The sequence below is a fragment of the Serinus canaria genome, chromosome Z (genome assembly GCF_022539315.1).
Source record: "Serinus canaria isolate serCan28SL12 chromosome Z, serCan2020, whole genome shotgun sequence".
Classification (NCBI taxonomy): domain Eukaryota; kingdom Metazoa; phylum Chordata; class Aves; order Passeriformes; family Fringillidae; genus Serinus; species Serinus canaria.
This window is the reverse complement of record NC_066343.1, coordinates 49,793,588-49,815,225: the sequence shown is the minus strand read 5'-3', so window position 1 is coordinate 49,815,225 and position 21,638 is coordinate 49,793,588. Positions and strand designations below refer to the sequence as shown.

Here is a 21,638-nt window from a genome sequence, read left to right as displayed (position 1 = left end):
GCCAATTATTGCTTCTGCATTTTTTTCCTTTGCAACAGTGTTTATGAATTGTCTTATGCCATAACTCTGGATGGAGACTGTCATTCATAACAATATTTCAATGAAAAATACTACTTCAGTAGTGGTCAAATCCATCACAAAAATGCATTAGAGCAGTTATCGTAACCAGACAGGGAGAACAGGCTCAACGTATGATATCTGTATTTTTCAAGGCACCTCAGACTTTCACCTCAGTGTTGGAAATACATCTTCAGTTGCTTCTCTTTGCTCTTCTTGGACCCTCCAGAGCAGCTCTACAATAAAGGTTTTCTGGCATGCAGAACCAAAACTCAATGTGTGCCCACATTTCCCTTGCTTTTGTCTTCCTGGGAAGTCTTGCAGCACAGAAACTAAATATTCTTTTTCCAGTTCTCCTGGTCTGAAAGCTGCCATGATTAGTGTGGACTTAGGTAGATCTGACTCAATATTTTAATATACTGATGTTCTTGTGTAGTGCATGGGATAGGATATAATTTAATAGAAGTTGGCAAGACTGGAATGTTTGGACAGAGCCAGTCCAGTGGTACAGAAAGTGAGGAGTACATTTTTTAAATGCTACTTGTGTCCTGCCCATGGTTATCCTGTAGCAGGGAGAGGGAAATGAAGTCTTTGTATACTTCTGGAGAAATGCATTAATAATGACAGTACCACAACGAGGTCTCTGTGCTTCACAGAGTGTTCTTCTTCACTGACACTGGCTTTAAAACATGATGTGTTTGTGTCTCATTGCATTTGGACTTACGATCTTAAAGGTCTTTTCCAACCTTCCTTTCTATGAAGAGTGTTTGCAGCATTTGTACAGCCAAAAGTGTATGTGTTTGTGCATCTGCACCTGTGATTAATACTTGCCTGATACACTGCAGAGGCTAGGGAATAGTTCTAACTTCACCAGCATCCATGATCAACTGGCCAAGGATGAGACAAGGAGCCTAACAAGAGTGTTTGTACTGTGTGGTGTTTGCTGCAGTACTTCTTTGTGTGTGGGTATAGGAGTCTTTGGCTCACTTGAGGTCTTTGGGCATGAAGGGACACTGCTTCCTCTGAGGTTAATCTGGGGTACCTGCTGGTGTAGCATCTGAAACTCACCCACCACAGCTAGGAAGTGAGTGTATCCATGGTTCATCTGTGACCTAAGGGCTGAAAAGGCTGCACCCTTACCAGGTGTTTATGAATTTCATTTTTATTAGATTTTTTCCACCTTTTGGAACCAACAAAACCAACCATTTTATTGCTTCAAAACAGCCATCCATTTTGTTTTGTTTCATGTTTAGCAGGAACACCCATTTTGACTTTTCTCTGAGACAACAAAATGCACAAAGGCTTGGCACAGCTCCTGCAAGCTGCATCAGTGTTGTGTTGGGGGTGGTAGTGGATTGCATGCCTGATCCCCTTTTGTCTTAATGTATCAAGAAGTCCTCCAGGGGTCAGCTGACAATTCTGGGAACGAATGGGTGGAATGCTCACTGTTCTGTTTTAAGGAGAAGCAGCAGGCACTCAGCTCCAGGCACATCTTCTGCTTGTACCACAAACAAACTGCGTCCTGGCAGTGCTGCCTGCTTAAGCTGAGGACCAGAGAGATTCCACTGTGAAGACCTTGAGCTGTCTGCATGTATTGTAGAGGAGTTTAGTGAGGGATTCAGTGTCAGTGTGGTTGTTTCTTTCTTACTATTTATTTTTATAGGCTTCTGTTTAGCAATCTTAATTCCATGAAGAACAAAATACATAAGAGATCCCAGTTTGACTCCCATGACTGAACATGAGATTTGCATGTCTTTTTAGAGGTTTTATGAATATTTTTCCATAGATGCATTAATTCTTAAGTCCTAGGCCCTTCACAGAGGAATAGTCTGTTTTTTCCTTCCCCCATCCAACACTTACTCAATGTGCCCAAGGACAGCTTAGAGAAACTGTTTGACTTCACTGGTATAGTGATGGGAAAATCAGAGATTATGCTGGATAGGAGGACAATGACCAAGATAAGCAAGGGAAAGGAGCTGCGAAAAATGGGACAACAGGTAAAACTGATGGAGCTTGAATTTTCACAAGCTGGGTAAAGTGGCTAGAGCCAAAAGCGAGATGAGGGGTGAGAATATAACCAGATTTTGGTCTATAATGGGTGGTGCAAGCAAATGGATGTAAGAAATTCAGGGAGAAAATGGCTGAGAAATACAAAGTATGAGGAGAAGGCAAAAAGAATCCAGAAGGGTACAGGGAATGAGGGTCAAGGAGAGAGTGGGCACAAACCTAGGGTACAGGCAGGACCAACCTAGACTGTAGATCTGTTAGGGTGTGGAAAGGAGAGTTTGTCTGCAGGGAGAATTGAGCCAGCATGAGAATCTGGGAACAGAGTACTGACTTCAGGGAGGAAGAGGAGTAATTTAGAGAATATGCTTTCATTCTCTCTGTGGCAGGGAGAGTCCTGAAGATTGTTCCCCTGCCTGACATTGAGGCAGTCTTGACAGCACTGAGCTGTGTGTCCTCATGTGTCTGAAGTGTTTTTGTATGTACGTATTTTTGCTTCCAGTGGTATTTAGATGGCTATTTTGGGTGTATCTGTAAGTAAATACCATGCCACACTGACACTCTGGTCTTTCAGCAGAAACATGTGGTCGGAGGAGGGGGGGGTGAAGTTGTTTTTGTCTGTCGAACCGCCTGTCTACTCTGCGCAGAACTGAGGTACTAAGGTGACCTGGTCGGCCCCACTGCTGTGGCTCTGACATGTGCGTGCCTGTGCCTCCGTGCTGTTCTCTTCCCGAACCGTGGATGTTAAGCTCTTCTGAGCAGCGTCCTCCTCCCAGCTATAGCTCGGGATGTCCTGTGGTAGCCAAAAGCATGATGGGTCGCCATGAAAGCAGTTACACTGTTTGCAATCAAAGCTTTTCGTAAGCATGGCAAGGAGACTGGAAAAACAGGAGCTTCCCCGCCCCCCGCCGAAAACCTTTTCAGTACAACATTAAGTCACTTCCTGTAGTTGCCGTAAGTCTAGAGCTTCTTCTTTCCCCCTCCTCTCTGCCCCCTGCCTTCTTCTTCCCTGAAGCTTGTATTCCTTTGCGAAGACGCGGCTCCCCGAGCGTCTCCTTTCAGGAGCGGGAGGGAGCGCGCAGTGCGCGCCCGGCGGGGCGGAGCGGAGCGCGGGAGGACGGCTCTGCCGGGGGAGGGGGAGAAGCGGGAGCAAGCCCAAGGGAGGCAGGGCTCCGGCGTGTGACACATGAAGCTGGGACAGCCATACGTGGCCGGAAAATTTGCAGTGTGGGGGCAGAGACATGTGGCTAAGTCAGGTAACCGGAAAGCTGGCTTTTATTATTCCTCCAGCACATAACTTGCAATAGTTGTTTTTCCTTTCTGTTTTTTTTTTTTCTTCCCTTTATTTGTATTTTTCCTCCTGCCAAGTATGAGGCCAGGAGGAGCAGGTTGTAAGGCAGTGCTGTATATAAATACGCAGCTTGAGAAAACCCAGCCGATGTACTGAACTTTTTATTTAGATTGCTTCAGGAACAGGTGAGTTCCGCGGCTAGAGGGCAGGTGGGTGCACCTCTTGTATGACGCTTGTCCCTGAGCAGTGGGGTCAGGACCCTGCTGGAAGGGGATCTTGCTGCCTGTCGTAGTGGTAGGAGCTTCACGGAGTTTAAAATGAAAGAAGCAGAGGTGCTGGTGGAAGTAATACGAGCTGAGGTGAGAGCAAACTGGCGGTGCTGCTGTTGCAGCAGCGCTTCCCAGAGCCATAAAACAGCGCTGCAGAGCTGTGTAAAGTCCAGTGGCATCAGTTGCAAAAGGAACAGGGTCAGAGTTCCCATCGCCTGCTAGAATGCACTCTCTAGAGAAGTTGGTCTGCAGATGATTCGTGTGGTACATTGTAATCTTGTGGTCTTTACATGATAACATAGCATGTGGGAAAGCTTGGTGGGGCGTAGGAAGACTGGAAGGATTTGAGATACTGGCTGTGCCCCTTCATTAACAGACACTGTCTCTGTGTATGCATGTGTTCACATTTATGTGGGTATGCACTTCTCAGCATTTGAAAACCCACTGATTAACTTTTAAAAAGTTAATCAGGATTTAGTGTTAAGGGTCAGTCAGTGGAAAGTTGTTCTGTTCGCTGAGCTGCAGCAGCAGTTCCTGCCTCAGGCGTGCAGTGAACACCCGTCTTCCTACACTTGTGTGTGAGTATATAGTTTACTGAATGCTGATTCTGTTCCTTCTTTTCCAGAAAAAGAGGAAGTTAATATAAATGGAGAAGATGAAAAAGAACGGAAAGACCCCTATTTTGTGGAAACACCTTATGGCTACCAGCTAGACTTGGATTTTCTGAAGTACGTGGATGACATACAAAAGGGGAATACCATTAAGAAACTAAATATAAGAAAGAGGAGGAAAGTTGTACCAGCCTCAGTGGGTACCAAGAACTCTGGTGGCCAGTGCAGTGGCTGGACCTCCACAGAGTCTCTGTCTTCATCGAACAGTGATGAGAATAAGCAGTCTTTGGCAGCGAGGTGTCAAGTAACCTTGCCTGTCCCTGCCAAACCCTCAGTTTCCTTTGAAGTATCTCCTACCTACTTAACTGTCCCAGAGAATAAACAGCTTCCTCCTCCCTCCCCACAGCCTCCTCGGCACAACCTCCTTGTAACAAAAACCCTCATGGAAACACGGAGGCGACTGGAGCAGGAGAGGATGATGCAGGTCACACCTGGAGATGTCCGCAGGCCTCGGCTTTCCAGCTTTGGAGGCATGGGCTCCACAAGCTCCCTCCCCTCTTTTGTGGGATCCAGCGGGTACAGTCACGTGTCTCAGCACCTGCAGAATGGGTACCAAGGGAACGGCGACTATGGTGCCTGTTTCAGCTCCTCGTTGGGCAGTTCCATTCGTCACAGCCCCATGAGCTCGGGAATATCCACACCAGTCACCAACGTGAGCCCGGTGCATCTGCAGCACATCAGGGAGCAAATGGCAGTTGCCCTCAAGCGTCTCAAGGAGCTTGAGGAGCAAGTCAAGACTATTCCTGTGCTGCAGGTCAAAATTTCAGTGTTGCAGGAGGAGAAGAGGCACATGATGGCTGAACTTAAAAACCACAGGAAAGCCACTCAAAATGATACATACGGTTTCAGAAAGCGATCCTATAGTGCAGGAAATGCGGAGCAGTGGGAACACATGTCTCAGGTGAGAAGAGGTGGCGAATTGTATATAGATTGTGAGGAAGAGATGGAGAGTGTGGAGCAGAGCTCTCAGAGGATAGAGGAGTTCAGGCAGCTGACTGCTGAGATGCAAGCCTTGGAGAAAAAAATCCAAGATAGCAACTACGAAAGTCTGTCAAACCTTCGAGTGAACAAAGAAAGCCTGACTAAAGAAGCCCGATCTGTTGCTGTGGGGGCTGATGAGAACATGAACGATGTCGTTATATACAACAAATCTGCAAGGCAACACAAAGAAATAGCTGTGGGAACAGAGAAAGAAGTGAGGGAGTGTGGAGTTGGAGTGACAGAGGCCATGCTAGGATTGTCTACAGAGGTTGAGAAGGAGATAGAGCTTCAGCAGCAGACCATTGAAGCCCTTAAGGAGAAGATATATAGGCTAGAGGTTCAGTTAAAGGAAACCACCCATGACAGGGAAATGACCAAATTAAAACAGGAGTTGCAGGCAGCTGGGTCTAGAAAGAAGGTGGATAAAGCCATGATGGCTCAGCCCCATGTTGTCAGTAGGATGGTGGAGGCTGTCGTACAAACAAGAGACCAAATGGTGGGAGACCACGTGGATGTTGCTGATTCGTCAGTGGGAAACCATCTGCAGACGAGCAGCATCGGCACCTCCTGCAGACCTGCCATGCGGAGCACAGCTGCGGGCCCCGAGCTCCTGATGAGCCGATGGCTGGTGAGGGAAAGGACAGAGGTGCAAGATCAGGGTACAGGGAGGTCCATGGAGCTGCATGATAAGTCAGTGGGCACAGAGACGAGCATCTGTGAGATAGGTGTCAACACAGAGGAGCCGTCAGAGGTGCCGAGCCCTTCCCAGATGGCACAGGAGGTCGGAGCAGTGAGGTCTGTGGGCTGCGGGGACTGCTCGGTGAACGTGGTGGTTTGTGTGCCCAAGGAGCACGTGTCCCGTCAGACAGCCACAGAGGCTGTCCCCAGGGCAGAGGCAATGGTGATGGCTGTGCCTTCCACAGCTAGCCAGCAAACCAGCACTGCTTTGGAGATGGTGAGCCAGTGCACCAGCACAGAGGTGGCCTGCCTGGCAGACTGTGGGACTAACACGACTCTGAGCAGCTGTGATAAGCAGACCAGCACGGACGGCGTGGAGTTGCGGAGTGTGGCGGTAGGGGATGGCCGGGTGAAGGACATACACGCCTCTGCTAAGATGCGTTCAGTTGGAGTGGGCACCATGCTGTCTAGCCACCCTGGCTTTGAAAAGCCTTCTGCAATAAAAACCAAAGACTGTGGCACTGGACAGATAAGTGTTTATGAGAACTATCTGGTTGGTCTGAAAATGAGGAGCATTGCCTGTGGACCCCCTCCGTTGCCGGTTGTCCCAACTGGCACCAGGAGCATAGGTGTTGGAGGAGAGTCTGTGTGCGACCCGGTCAGTGGTCAGGCTGAGAGCCCTCTGCCTCCGTCTGAGCTGAGGACAGGCTTGGATCACTACATTGAACGTGTGCAGAAGCTGCTGCAGGAACAGCAGATGCTGCTTGCTGAAAATTACAGTGAATTGGCAGAAGCCTTTGGGGAGCCCCACTCCCAGATTGGATCTCTCAATTCACAACTCATCAGCACCCTCACTTCCATCAACTCTGTCATGAAATACGCCAGTACAGAGGAGCTGCGTAGCCTGGACCTTCAGAAGCAGTGCATGGAGAGAAGCACCCCATCAGGTAAGCCCAGCATTGGGGCACACATCTGGTGCATTGTTCAGCTCTTTCCCAGGGCTGTAGATCACTTGCCTCCTAGGCTCTCTTTTTAGTCTGGAAGCCACTGTGTAGCCCTCCCCAAAGAAGAACAGAGCATAGCGTTCTTGTTGAATGCCCATTGAGTATTCTGTCCAGCCCATCACTAGTAGCTGAAAAAGCAGAGTTTTACCTCTCCCAGTCCAGCAAGCTCTGAAGGTCCTGTTGATGATGGTGCCATGGCTCTGACCTTGCAAGAGAGGTGTCTAAAATTTTGAAAGGTTTAACCACTTTGCAGCATGATGACTTAATGTTACAGCTTTAGGTTAATGCCCATGGGTTTGGAATTTTAAACTTGGCGTGCATGTTTTTAAAAACAACAGTGTCAGATTTGACAGAGCCAAAAATCACTTAGAGTGTTGGTATGAAACTGACTTGTTTCCGCAGACATTTGCCTAGATTTTGTGGTATTTCTTCCAAAGGCGCATTGCCTTTGTTCCTTGTGCTGCTCAGACAGAGAGCTGTGGGGTGCTTTCCCTATTCCAGCAGGGCTGATTGCTTTATAATAGGCAACTCCAGAGCACTTCACAGAAACCACATCTTGGGCTTTCTCTGTTCTAGTAAGTGTTTGTTGTAATCCCTAGTTACAACCTCGTGTTTGAAAGGCATAACTACTGCTGGAGGTTTTGGTGACACCCAGGAAAGGCAAGAATTTTAATTTAAACACTCCTTGTCTTTTATTTATTAATTAAAAAATATAGACAATTATTTTGAGGGATTTTTTTTTTTATTCCCTGGGGTAGAGTTGAGTACTTTTAATTTTTTTTTAATGTGTCTGATAGTCTAGTTTAAAACTTAGCAATTTTTTTTAATATCAGTGAATCCAACCACATTACTATTAAGTTTATAAATGGTGACTTCCTGGAAACCAGTATGTAATGCCTGGTGGTGACTGTTAGATAGCTTCTTCTTGCTCCTGCCATACAGTGATTGAAAGAATAGGTTAAGGAGGTGGCAAAGACTGGTGCAAATGCATGTCATGTAGATGCTGAATAGGGGAAAAAAACCCTGAGTATGTACTATTTAATGTCAGCACAATGTTATTGGCTAATCCAAATAGTTATATAAAGCTCTTCCAGCTTGCTTAATGTTTTAAGATTTACCTATTTTTGTAAAAATGCAGCTTGGAAAATCTCTTTTTCTAGAACATCTGTTGATGTGCTAAATATCCACATAATAAGCTGAGTTTAAAAACCTAAAAGGTTTAGGTTCTCATGGTGAAGGAATAAGCAACATTTATGTAGCAGTAAGGAAAACATGATATTCTGTCTGCATACATGCAATATACTGTATAAGTAATATTATTATCTTTCTGATAGGCACTTTATATTTGGTCTTCTTAGAAATAGTGGTAGAATAATAATAACAATAATAAGGGTATCTAGCAGACATCAGAAATGTCTGTAAAACAGTGAACCAGAGTTATCACTAGCTGTAAATCCTTAATTCCTTTCCCAGCTTTTACTGCACAGTATCACATGTGTAGTCAAGAGGTTTGAAAGCATTTAGACACAGATGGAGCAACAGATCGTATTTACTAAAAATGTTTATACGTGGATTCAGATTTCACATTCCTGATAAAATTATTTTGGAATAATTTTATTTTAACTTGTAATGCCATTATCTTTAGCTGTGGATGATGAGTGTAAAATTTCTTTATTTTTAGTGTCTGGTGAGGGATGCTTGGACAGCATACATAAATCAAGCTGTGGTCTATAACAGTTTAGACCCATGGAGAATTGGAGTGGAAAAGAGGTCTTAAGCCTGAAATGTTACCCTATCTCTTACTATTAATTCTTAAAATATTGTGTTTAATACATTTATATGCTGGTCCTGCTGCCCTTTCCTATGGTATTACAAATCATGTGTTACATGTAGAGGGATTATTTGCTGAATGAAGCACTAACTTGAATAATTCTGCAATAATTGGAACTAATAGAGCCTTTCTATCAGTCTTTCATTACAGCTTGTGAGCTCTTAATAAGTCTTTTTCCTCACATTTAGATCTCTAGGATGTAACTTTTCAGTTTTGTGTCTGAACTCAGCCAGTGCCCTTCTCCCCGGGCCTGGCATCTCAGACTTATTTCTGTAAAGCTTATATAAGCACAAAAAGCCTTCAGAGCACTGAGTCTCTATTCAACTGCAGTTCAAATAAGCAACAGAGTTGAAGCTATTGAGAGAAGCATGACTGCACACATCTTGTGTTTTTTTTAGAAAAACAGGCTGAAGTGTCAGTTTCCAATTAGCATTAGTAGCATCATATTTAATGCTTTATTCAAAGAGCATCCTTAGGAAGTATCTCTTAGAGGCCAGTTTCTTTTAGGGCAAAAATACCTGAGCTAGTTTGGAGGCGTATGCCAGCTCTTGGTTGATTGCTTTTCGGGAATCAGGCTAGCTCTGGACCCTGCGAACCCGACAAGGACGAAAGCAAAACTCGAGAGGCACTCTCTCTTCTCCCAGATACCATTACCTCTCCTGGACTTCTTTTCGCCTCCTGGACTATTTCCTCTCCTGAAGTTGTTCTGCATTAAAGCTGTGAGACTTTGGTTGCAAGAAGAAAGAGGAGCTCTCGTCTTTTGCTTTTGTCCTTGCCGGTTTTGCTGTATGATTTGCGTACCAGTTTGCCATACTAATGGATCAGTGGTCTGTGCTGCTTCTGTGGTAGCACATCAGTCGAGTTCTCAGCTTTACAGATTTATCTGCCTGTTATTGCTGGGGAGACAGGGTGTGCTGCAGGGGCCTCTGCCATCTCACCTTCCCAGACACAGTTTGTGGCGGGTGATGGAGACAAAGGCAGGAAAGCTGGAGCCTGCTGAGCAGGACACAGGCTGGCAGTTTTCATCTCTAGACACCTTAGACCACTGAGATAATCTCTGAGCCAAGTCTATTAGCAATTGGTATTTTGCCTGTTGCAAAATAATCACCTTCCCTTCTGTAACTTGGCAACTCCTGTTAACATTTACATATGTACTGTCTTAGCGAAGCCCTAGTGACCTTAGGGAATTTAAACCCGCTGGCCAGACGAGCACATTCCCACTCTGCAAAGTCATGTTAGCTGGCCTTGGCAGCCTGTGTGTCCGGCTTATCCATATGGATGTGGGTCACAAAGCTAGATGCTAAATGATCCATATTCTTAGACTAGACAGCATATAGGAAGCCTAAAGGGAGGCAAGTGGATTATCTCCTGTTTGTTGCACTAGATTTTTAAAGAATTTTCAGGATGTTACATTTGAATGCTCATATGATGTGTTTTGCGAGATACCAGCCAGAAGCCTAATGTCATTTGAACAGGTTCTAATGACATGGACTTTTCACAAGTCTTTTCACAAATCTAGTTGCTGTCTTTCACTGTCAGGGTGTTTTCAAGGATGGTATTTAAGAACAACTGATCTGTCATTGCCCTAAAAAAATTACCTGAGCATACTTGACCCAAAAATGCATTGCTGTTTTGCCTCAGTGATCTTCAGATATCTGTTTTATTGTCAGATTTTAGAACAATCCTGACTGAGTGTCCCGGTAGAAGCATTACAGTGCTTAGTCATCATGAGGAGGGAGGCAGCTTCTTGAGTTAAAACTTAAGGGAATGAAAGAAAATAGGAAGCGTGTGGTGTCAGAATGTCTAGAGGGTTTGGAAATCTTGATGTGCCATCTGGTGGAAAATGTGCCATCTTCCAAGGTTTTCAGCTTCTAAGTTTTAACCAGAGCTGAGGAAGCAGGCTGAGGGGCAATGGAAAGACCAAAAGAATGATGGTGATGTGAGAAGGCCCTGGTTCCCCAAAATTGGTGTGTAGGACTAAGGAGGCAGTGTGAACGTGGTCGTCTTCTGTGCTGTCAGTTGTAACGCAGGCAGTTGGAGAAAGCTGTTTTTCTTTGCAGCTCTTGTGCTTGAGACACCTTTCTCTTGAAGAGTGTGTCGTTTGACAGGTTAGTAACTTCTCTCCTGGTAGCACAAACCATGCCACTGCAGCTGAAGACTTAGGGCTTGCTTGAGGCTCAGAAGCCTGTGCTGATGTGATGCAGACGTGGTGATCCTGTAAAGCTGTGGGTTGCTACAAATCACAGTGGGTGTGCCTGTGTCTAGGCAGGTGAAGGAAGTCCTCAGCTCCATCTGCCACAGATGCATGCCTTAATCACCAGGTTAAGTTTCTGTACAGATGTTCTCGCTGTAACAAGCAGGATACATCCATCAGTCTGCTGGGAAGATGTGGACCATTTTCCACATTCCCTGGAAGGTTGTGCATGATGCAAAACAGCCAAGCAGATGGTTCCACCTAGGTGCTACACGAGTACTGTTTGTTTACATGTGTTTGGGTGATGTCTCAGAGAATACAGTGCCTCCTCTGCACATTTACTGTGGCAGGTGGTTTCTGCTAGTTGTGACAGCATGGGAAGCTCAAATGGAATGCTGCTCCACAAACCTCTTCTGAGATGTTTGATGTACCTTCCCATGTCATATGTTAACACAAGTTTATTGCTGTTGTCATTATTAGTGCTGTAATATTTGCTGGTTTGACTCGATGGTAGCCCTACGTGTAGTGTTTGAATCTAAAAGCTGCTCTATCTTCTGGCTGCTGCTTCAGTTAGCAGAGAGCATAATTTGCCACAGTATAGATTATTTTTCCCTTCAGATTTGTTGCTGCTTTAGCAATCTGCAGCCTGCTAAGTTCTCTGTTAGACAGAGCCCCAGTTCTCTTCCTATGGTATGGCCCAGGGATGTAATGTTCAGGCACTGTGCTCTGTTGGGAATTCACTCCCATGGTAACAGGCACAGAGATGAATATTTAATAGCAAGAGATTCCCATTTTTCCAAGGAAGTGTTTTCATATTTCAGCAACAATAAAACGTCAGCTGATAAAATCAAATCCACATGAATGAGAAAGAAAGTACTCCAAGCTGACCTTCCTACTGTGCCCAGCATCATGAGATGCTTTGATCCACCACTCTCAGGGAGATGAAGCTTTATGCACAATTGTCTTGGAAAAGAGAGCGTTTCATAAATAAGATGATTAGCTGCTTCAAAGATGTGTGATCTTTTGGGGTCAGTCATGTCTAATGAAAAGAATTGGTTTTTACTTCCAGTTTCAACAAGCTGGATTCACAATCTAATTTGGGATAGAAACCAACTTCTCAGCACAGAGAAAATGGTTAAAGTGAGAGTGAAAATGAGATTATTCTTGCAGTTCTCTTACTAGAGCCATCATCCTATTAGAAGGAGTGTTTTCCCTGGAGTTGAATGATAGTTCAACATCTGCCTATGCTCAGGCCCCAAGAGAATCTGCCTTCTGTCAGTTTATTGTATAAAAAGCTCATGTGTGGCAATTTTTTGTTTTGAAACTATAAGTTCAATAACTTTTGACTTGGAATGGCTCAAAGGTACCTTTTATAATGAACCTACTGTCTAGTCTTGTGAAGATACTGCATTCATCAGTTGGATGGATTACTATCAATTGTTGTAAATGTTTAAACATAACATGTTTGCTCATTACTGCCTTTTAATGTAACTTAGTAGAATGGGTTTTATTCTTTAACAGTTCTGATAAGTAGACCAAATTGAAAGTGGATTAAAATAATTTATATTTAAAAAAAACACTTTTTAGACATGAAGATTTAAAAATACTGGAGGAGAGTACTTCAGTTAAAATAGTTTTGTAATGAGCCTATTGTTTCTTTAAAGAAATCATGCAGTGTGAAAGAGAAGTATTTCCTTGCTATATATGCTCCAGACAGTATTTGTACACTGTCTTTAGTGGGGAATGTATAGCTTGTATCACTGACCATTATAAACGTATTGTGCAAATAAATGCTTGCACTGACCAAAAGGTTAAAAATAAAATCATTTTGCAGCTGCCACATAAAAAAAAGTTTGTGCACTTTTTTAAGCTAGAAGCCTATGATGTTCCAGCCAGAGAGCTGTGTTCTCATCCTCACGGTATTTAATACCCCGGCCTTGCTTGCACTTCTCTTGATTTCCAGTGGGATAAAAGTATTGTCAAGCTGAATTGTTTTTATGATAATACTTAGGTTTGCTCCCATCAAACTAAATGGAAATTTTCAAAAGCGGTGAAGGCCAGACTTCTGTTCCCATGAGTTCATCACAAATTCAAAACAATCTGTTGAGTTCCCTGAACCAGCTAACAGCATGACTACTTGTGCTGTCATGAATGTGAGGGAAAGTCTGCAATTAGGAAGGAAAATTGCATCCTAATAGCATTGTATTATAGGTGCTAGAAATGGCATGGGTAATCTGTTGTTTCTCTGTAGAAGCTTTGCTGTCACCCTGGTTTAAATTAGTGAGATTTTCAAAAGAAGCACAAGTGATTTGTGAGAGGAGATTCCTTATAAAATATTAAAAATATTTAAAATATATTTTAATAAATATATTTTAAAAATATTTTAAAAAATAGGTGTTCTCATTCCTTCAAACCATGGGAGCTAAACCCCTGAAGATGGTCCAATCACTTGTTTCCCTGTGAAACTGATGAGAGGAGCTTTCTGCATAAGTGTTCATGTACAGATGAAGTTAGCAAGTTTTTTTGTTTCTTGTGTCATACTTTTGCCTCTAAATTAACTCTTGAACTTTTCCAAAATCCTCTACTATGTTGAAAAATACATTAGAAGTTTTTGACAAGTCCCTTCTGTAGTTTGCTATTCTATATCAATACTTGGAAACATATGTCAAGTTTGCAGTGTTTGCCTGGAACAGTAAGCTAAGGAATATCATCAAGGCAAGCCTCTGTCTGGAGGATCTTTGAGGTCCTGAGGGTCTCTGTCTGGAGGCAGTGCCTGACTATGAATTGACCTGTTGGCAGATTTGCTGTCAGTGCTGTACCCTGCAGCCTGGAGAAGGATTCTGCACAAGCATACTTAAGATCTCTGTGAAGTGAGAGGAACAGTCTGTTTTAAGATCTGTGCAGACTGGTGGTGATCCTCAGCCAGGGTTTCATTTCCACTCTGGAGAGGTGTGCGCTACCTCCAGCCATAAGAGTGGCCCTGCAGTTCTGTTGGAGGAAGAAGGAACTTGGTTCATTTGGCTTTTTGGTTTGCACGGCAGTAGATTAATCTAATAAATCATAGTAATGTTGGGTGGTACAGCTCCTTCCTTTGTTTTTCTCAGTGGTTGGACTCAGTGCTATCCAAGTGTTTTTATGTTTGCTGTCTTGAAAAGGGGAAGGCCTGGGAACTGATATTAAATGATAATTAATGGCTCATAGCATTTATACTGAGCTGGACCCAAAGGTCTCTTTCCCTCATCATTGGGTACTGTGCATGCAGTAAGTGTAGACATCTAAGAGCTTTGCAGGGAGAATGAGTGCACTGACTGGTTCACCTAGTGCACATTAATTGTCTCCTTGCCCTCGAGTCTTGATGTCACCCTCTTTTGTCAGGTGCCAGGAGCCGGCTGAGCAGAGCCCTTTTCTTTTTCATTGGAAGGCAGGGACATCATGCCCTAGATCCTGAATTCAGTGTGGTGCTTCTCAGCCAGTGATGCATGTACCAGAAGAGGGAACCTATTGGAATCATGTTGCATTGGTGGCAGGTTCAGGAGAGGCTCTGAGTCAGGGGAGAGAAGCCTACTACTGTCCTTATTTCTGTCTGTCCTACCCTGCAGCTCCCTCACCTGCCTGTCCTGGGGCAGGAGGGAGACACCCGAGGAAATTTAGGCGCAGGCTTTGGGGACATGACAGGGGTCCACCAGGTGCTGCTGTTGGTTCACCTCAGGCTGGAGCCCCACTTTGCCCTGCCAGAGTCCTGCCTTCAGCTCTGGCATGCACAAGCCCACCTGTGCCTCCAGACACACCGTGGTTGTCACAGCTGCTTCTGCAGGAGAACCGTGCTGTCTGGCAGACAGTTCTGCTGAAAGCAAACCTGGGCATCTTTGGAACTTTGCATGTCCCTGGATGCTTCAGAGCAGGTTTCCTTCACTCCTTTTCATGTCCTCAGAGGCCAGTCTGGAGCAGAAGGGGTGACCTGGTAAAACCAGCCCAGGCAGCCACCACCAGCTGCAGCTGGAAGCGGTTACTGTGCTTGGTACTCTTTAATTGTACCTGTCACAGCTCCAAGCTAGCCAAGAGACAGTTCCCTTGTTTTTCAGCTAAGGGAGTTTAAAAATCATGGGTTTTGCCTTGGAGTTCTATCACCTTGGCAGCCCTCTTCTTCTCAGCTGTTGGATGAGGGATGAAGCTTGCTGTTGGGAGGAGACCTGACCAAAGTCAGTCGGTGCTGCAAAGTGGGTAGTGGTGGGGAAACAAGAGCAGGACTTCCCCTGCCACCTTCACACACACACACTTTTCACTCTTAAGAAAAAGCTTCTTTGCTGTGTTTGTAGTGACATGATGGTCAATACCCTGCTGCGTGCCTTTTCCTGCAGACAGCTTGTATGTTGGAGGAAAAGGCAGCTATAAGCTGATGAAAGTGGGCAATAGGCCTCACTGCTGGAGAACGGTGCTTTGGGAAATGCATGCAGGGTGAGACTTGGTTGGAAGTTCGGAGACTTGGATGGGAATGGGAGAAAAAAGGAGGAAGTTGCTGGGAAGTGACAATGTTTGGAAAAATCAGCTTCGTTATGTCCTGTTGTAGGAAAAATTCACTGAGGTGAAGTAGCAAGGAGGAAAGGCAGTCTAACCAGAACAGCTTGCTAGACAGAGATGTACCTGTGTGTCTAAAAATTAATGTTGGGAATTTACCTTACTGCAGAGTGTAAGCACCCTGTGCAGTTCCACTTATATTTGAATGAGAAGGCTGTGCCTTAGTTCTTGATAAATACAAAGTCAAAAAATAATATAGAGGCACACATCATTGAAAGCAAGAAAAGAGTGGGAAAAAAAAAGTAGTAGTGTTAAAAGCAAGGTAAACTACAGCTTTTTTCCCGTGAATGCTAACAAAATCACTAGCGAGGCATATGTGTGCAAAAAACCACTCAGTGTGTTTTACAAACAAAAGCATTTGTGCAGATTTGTAGAGAAGTTGTAATAGCACAGCTGGAGTAACTCCAGGGGAATCTGTAAAAGTCTGTGTGTAATTAGCGCTGCCTTTTGAATACACCATGGGAAAAAGTGAGTGAACGCCAGCAAATCAGCAAGGGGAAAAAAGTATAACCCAAAGATTTGGAATTTGGTTTAAAAACAACCACTAGCTCAGTACAATCCTGACCAAAAAAGAAAAAAAAGAAATGTAGTGTGTGGGAGTTCGTTGCAGTTGTCTCAGTAACTGGGCAAAGCACATAGCTTTAAGAATTAGTTTCAGTACTGGAAAAAAACTAAAATTTCCTGAAAATTTTCTGCTTTCATGGAAAATGACATTTCTTAAAAAGCAAGTACAATGAAAAGGTTACTGTTCAGGCAGAAAGAACCTTAAGAGCCTGTGAACATGCTGTGCTCCTCAGGCATGTTATCAAGGAGCAACTCAGTGAGCCCACCCTGACCAGGGTGCCAGGAGATGAGATCACTGCCCATACTGAAAGAGAGGAAAAAGAAGGACTGTTCCTTTCATGCATTTTAAAGCCAGTATCTTTATAGCTTGTCCTTGTATTGTATATCTTTATCAAAAGAAAAACTCACAGCCATTTTTTTTGCATTTTCTGAAAATCATCACAGTCTTTCTCCGATTAGGTCCTCAGAAAAGAGTATTTTAAAGGACAAGCTTTTTTTTTCTAGTTTGTTTTGTTTTGTTTTGTTTTTCTTGTGGATCACAGTATTGATGGAGATATTATCATTTGACAGGTGCTACTTTGGAGTACATCCCTCATGGCCAGCTTGCAAACACACACTTAACTTCAAATTTGCGAACACTGAAATTGGAGCAGGACACTGTGCCCACTCAGGAGGAGAGGAAGACTCCCCTGGTGGAAGCTGCTCGGGGAAGGAAGTCTTTTTCTTCTCAGGATAAAGCTCTCACTCCAATTAATTTGACGGATGATCAGCTTGCCTCAGGTCTCTATGGTAATAACTGGCTCACATTCACCTTTCATCATGCTGGTGGAGTTTGAACATGAAATACAGTTAAAGAAGGTTTTCAATATTCTCAAAAATGCAAAAGCAGGAAAAGACGCAGCTGAGGGGAAGTTCAGAGTGTGACACTGTGTGTCTGCAGGTAGTGGTTAGGTTTCAAATGGCAGATTGTAGCACGTCAGTGAAATGCCATTTAGTGTCTTCCTGAGAAAAATCTACTGGAAGATAAATTTTAAAATACTTACATTTTTAGGCATCTTTTGCCTGTCCTTTATATAGAGACTGGTTTAAAGCTTTTTCAGTAAATACTAAATCTAAAAGACCATCTTTATTTTGAACCTACCTCTTGAATAGTTTGTTAAATATGCTGCATTTATTGTTAAACATGCTATCTGTATTAATGTGTTCATTTTGGCAAGGAGCTGCTGCTCTCTGACACTGATTTTGTTAACAGAATAACAGATATCAGTGTTGAAAGTTTTTTGCTAATGGCAAAGAAAAACAAAAACCTTGTGTCTTTTCTTTAAGTTTTCTAAAACATCGTGAAGATTAATAGCATGTTGTAAGATAGAGAAGTTAGGCTTAACTAGTTTCCAGAGCTGATTTTGAAGCTGTTCTTCTGTATTTCCAATGTGCATGTCAAACCATGACTGTGTATATATATTAGAAAACCCAGCTTCAGATGGTAAATTACGGAGAGAGCTATTGAAAAATACAGAGTTGTTTTGAAAAATCAGCTATAATAATGCTGCATTCAAAGCTGGCTACAGATTTATACTGATATGTATGCTTTATCTCCCATCCTAACAGTATGTGCTAACAATGAGAACACACTTAAATCTATCATGAAGAAAAGAGATGGGAAGAAGGATTTGAGCAACACCAAGAAGAACCTGCAGTTTGTTGGCATTAATGGCGGGTAAGAGACCTGTCTCCAAAACTTCTGTTACTGTAGCACTTTTCACAGTGGGAAGAAGAGAAAGAACCCAGGAACACATGCATAGGTTTGGCCTGTCCTTCAGGCTGAGGTGCAACTGCTGAGTGTAAGGATCAGAAGGAAGAATTGAACAGTTGAGCTACAATTAATCCTCTTGTGCCAGCAAGTAATTTTTGGCATCAGTCTCAAATACCTGTACATTAGATTGCTGCCAGATTTACCACTGGAAAGTGAAACAATCTCAGACAGCCATGAGGACATTTCTCAGGCAATGCTGTCGTAAGAAAAACTTAGATATATATATATCTTTGGTAGTTGACAAGCACAGCATTATACTTTTAAACAATACAGCAAGAGATGCCATTGCCCTAGAATTAATTTTTCTGGCTTTGTGTTAAATATATACAGAGACCTTCCTATACAAATACAGAAGACAGTATGGAAAATTGTCTTCTTTTAAAATATTACTTGCCCTCCCAGAATGTTTTTCAGACCTTTAAAATGGTTTCATCCAATTGTTTTTATATAGCTTTTCTAGGCCTTTTCTCAGATTAGTTTTGATACGAATGCTTTGTGCAGTTTATAGCCTAAATATCTCACTTACCTAATTTCCTACATACTAGCTAAAAGTATCATTACATATAACACGGGAAAGTTATCATAGGTTTGTTAGCTTCCCTGCTTATATCTGCCTAGTAAGGCAGTACAATTTACTCCAAACAAAGTAATTTCATTTTGGGGATAAGGCAAGGTCTTATAAAATGTTAAGACTTACATTTAAAAGAGACTGTTTTTCTTTCATTACACTCTGTGTACATAATACTGACAGTGTCATTTGCCAGTAACACTGAGTTCAGTGAGTGGAAGAGGTCTCTGGGGGAAAACAGGAGGACAAAGCTTTTTCAGGACTTTTTTCTACTTGTGCCAGTGCAAGCAGGTACTGACTGCTGCTGAATGGCACTGAGCAAGCACCTCTGCCCCTGCCCCTTCTCCCCACAGGTATGAGACCACATCCAGCGATGACTCCAGCTCCGAGGAGAGCTCCTCCTCAGATTCGGAGGAGGAGTGTGAGAGCCACGAGTACTCCTGTGACCAGCACACAGAAGAGAAGCAGACCTCCCCCCATGCTGCGGAGGTCTGCGCCATGGGGGCAGAGAAGGACAGTCCCCTCCCAGAGTGTGAGGCTGAGGAGGTGGAAATCAGAGAGAGGTAGGCTGCCCACCCTCTCCAGAGTGCGCCTCTGAGGCATGTCTCCTCTGCCTCGTGTCATGGGGCTGTGCTTGAGGAGAAAGCATCAGCCCAGCACTGCCCGACTGCTGCCCACTTCCCTCCTCCTCAAGTGGGTAGCCAGAGGCAGTCTCACGGTAAAATGACTGTATGTGAGCAGGAAGGAGGTGTCAGAGGGTATCCTTTCCAGCAGCTGACCCCAGTGACTTTAAATGATTCATTAACAGAAAGACCCGACCCCGGTGTCTCCCCTAGCAGAGGCTCTCCCAGGTCACAACTGGCACTCGCTTGGGAGCGGGCAATGCCTTGTTAACGTCCTGGTGTGTAAGCAAACAAATTGATCTTGAGCCATGCACATCAGGTCAGCTGGCTGCTGGGAGTGCATCTTGCATTTGCACCTCCCATAGCATCTCGGGCATGGCGCAGTAAGGTGATGGGGCACAGCACTGAGCTCATGTGCTTCATAAGATATGAGATTATATACTGTAACACACTTCCAAGGCTGCCATCACACACTTGTTCAGCATGTCATGTCTCAGGGTACTTTTCAAATTGCTGTCTAAGGTAGAATTTGACAGACAAGTCTGTGCTTTTGCACTTATGGAAAGAATAAAGTGGTGAGTTTTTACTGATTCTTCGTTAGCAAACAGCAAAAGGAAGTATGAACCAAGACAGTGAAAGGATATCTTACAGATAATGGGTTTGCCAGTGTGCTAATTTGGAAAATTAGGTAGGTAGAATAACAACAGTAAAAGAGCTAAAACAAAATTCATGTCATGTTTCACTGGAGATGTAGCTTAGCATCAAGTTACCTGTAATTGTCAGGTGTTAAATGAAAGAGATGCAGAAATTAATAATTAAGAGCTTGGAGGCCCTGGAGCTGTGTGTATTTTGAAGAGCCCTGAGCTTACTTTATACAGTACTGTAGGATAGCCTGTTGTTTGACAGGTGGCATAAAAAGATGGGCAGTCTCTCGAAAGACTTCTCTAATTTTTATTTACAGTGGCAAGGGGTGATTGGGAAGAAGAGCAGCAGAACAGTTTAGATAGCCATCGTACTTAAGGAGCACATTCCTTGCAAGCTGAGTGCTCTGGAGATGCCCTCTGAGGGGAGCAGTGATGTATGGCCATGGTCTGTGCAAGGGTGGAGAATTTCATTGCTCTGTTAGCACTAGCAGCTGGCTTGTAATTCATGAGGACTAAAATGCCCATCTTACACACATGAGTGTGTTAGCTTCTCTGCTTTTTGGGAGAATTTTCTGGAAAAATTGCCATTATCCTCTGGGCAGATTTTAGGCAAAGATGCTTGGCCACAGCCTGGTACTGGCCTTCTTGATCCTTTTTTTGGCATACCGTGAGTTTAGAAATTTGTAATGACAAGGGAGTAAAAATTAAAGAGGACTGGAGAAAGCAAGTAAATTTCCAGAGTGGGTGGGATGAGAAAGGGCTAGTTCCAGTGAATGGGAGCTGGCAGGGAGGCATCTCTTGAGCTGTTTCCAACTGCTTAATTCTGTTTTCATCACAACTATTGGCATTTCTCCTTGTCGATCAAGTAATCAAAGCACACAGCAGCTGAAGTGTGCTCTGCAGTCACACAGCAGTAGGTGAGAATTTCCACCAGAAGGGTTGTCAAGTCTTACAGCACTAAATGTGTTTCCCACTCTCCATTCAGTGTGGAGGGAGTGTCTGTGAGAAGAGCTGCCAGAGCGGCTTCTGCATGACAGGAGCAGATGGCTTTCCTGGAAACTTTCATCCTCAGAGAGCTTTCAGAAAAACAAATGTTTCTACACTGAAACGCTAAGATAAAAATTGAAACATGCCATGTATTTTGTGTCTCCCTCCTCAGGTACGAGCTAAGTGAAAAGATGCTTTCTGCCTGTAACCTGCTGAGAAACAACATTGATGACCCCAAGGCCTTAACCAACAAAGATGTGGTAAGCAATACAGGTGAAAATTTTCTCTTGAGATGCAGTAGAAAAACTTTAGGGAGAGGTTACTTCTGGTTTTACGGGACCAGCACTGCAGTGGCTAGGTAGAAGAGGATTTCATCTTTCCTGCAAGAGTCACAAAGCTCTCTCTACCAGGACACTTTCATCCAGAGAAGATACTTGTGCTTTGTGTGCTTCAGTGTTGTTGTCCTAAGGCACACACATAAAAACAGTAACGTAAAAACACAGTTTCAACACACCTGTGCATTCCTTTTTTATTCCTGTGGGGTTTTTTTTTGGTTAGCACTGGTTTGGGTAGCTGTCAGGCCTCACATTAGGAGACTGCAGTGGGTGAAGACACTATGAAAAAACCTCAGAGTCTGCTCTGAAACACTAGGTGATGTGCAGGGATGCTGTTCGTCTTGTTTACTGCACTGATGGTTTTTATCAGTGCTGCAGAGAGTAAGGAGGATTTACTGTTAAAACTTAACAAATACTCAAGTCTCAGGACTTAAAATTGTATTTGCCTTATTGGAAATTCCTCAGATAGGGATTGCCTGCTCTACTCTGTGAGGGCAATCTGAAAGCAAAGGAACACTGCTTAATGATATGAAATTGAATTTTGCATTA

At 43.8% G+C, this 21,638-nt stretch overlaps 1 protein-coding gene across 7 annotated transcripts in view; it reads left to right on the top strand.

Annotated features, from left to right (window-relative positions):
• The window catches only part of KANK1 (KN motif and ankyrin repeat domains 1), a 129,042-nt gene that overhangs the window by 97,700 nt on the left and 9,704 nt on the right, over positions 1 to 21,638 (top strand). For 3 of the 7 annotated variants that reach the window (XM_050986763.1, XM_050986764.1, XM_030236898.2), the window contains 5 exons: positions 4,247 to 6,898; positions 16,690 to 16,908; positions 17,728 to 17,836; positions 18,854 to 19,063; positions 20,927 to 21,014. In XM_050986763.1, the coding sequence (XP_050842720.1) occupies positions 4,247 to 6,898; positions 16,690 to 16,908; positions 17,728 to 17,836; positions 18,854 to 19,063; positions 20,927 to 21,014 (3,278 nt within the window). Of the gene's footprint in view, positions 1 to 3,161; positions 3,318 to 3,419; positions 3,538 to 4,246; positions 6,899 to 16,689; positions 16,909 to 17,727; positions 17,837 to 18,853; positions 19,064 to 20,926; positions 21,015 to 21,638 lie in introns of those variants that run through there. The other 4 variants (XM_030236899.2, XM_018918424.3, XM_018918425.3 and 1 more) reach the window with 3 other exon arrangements.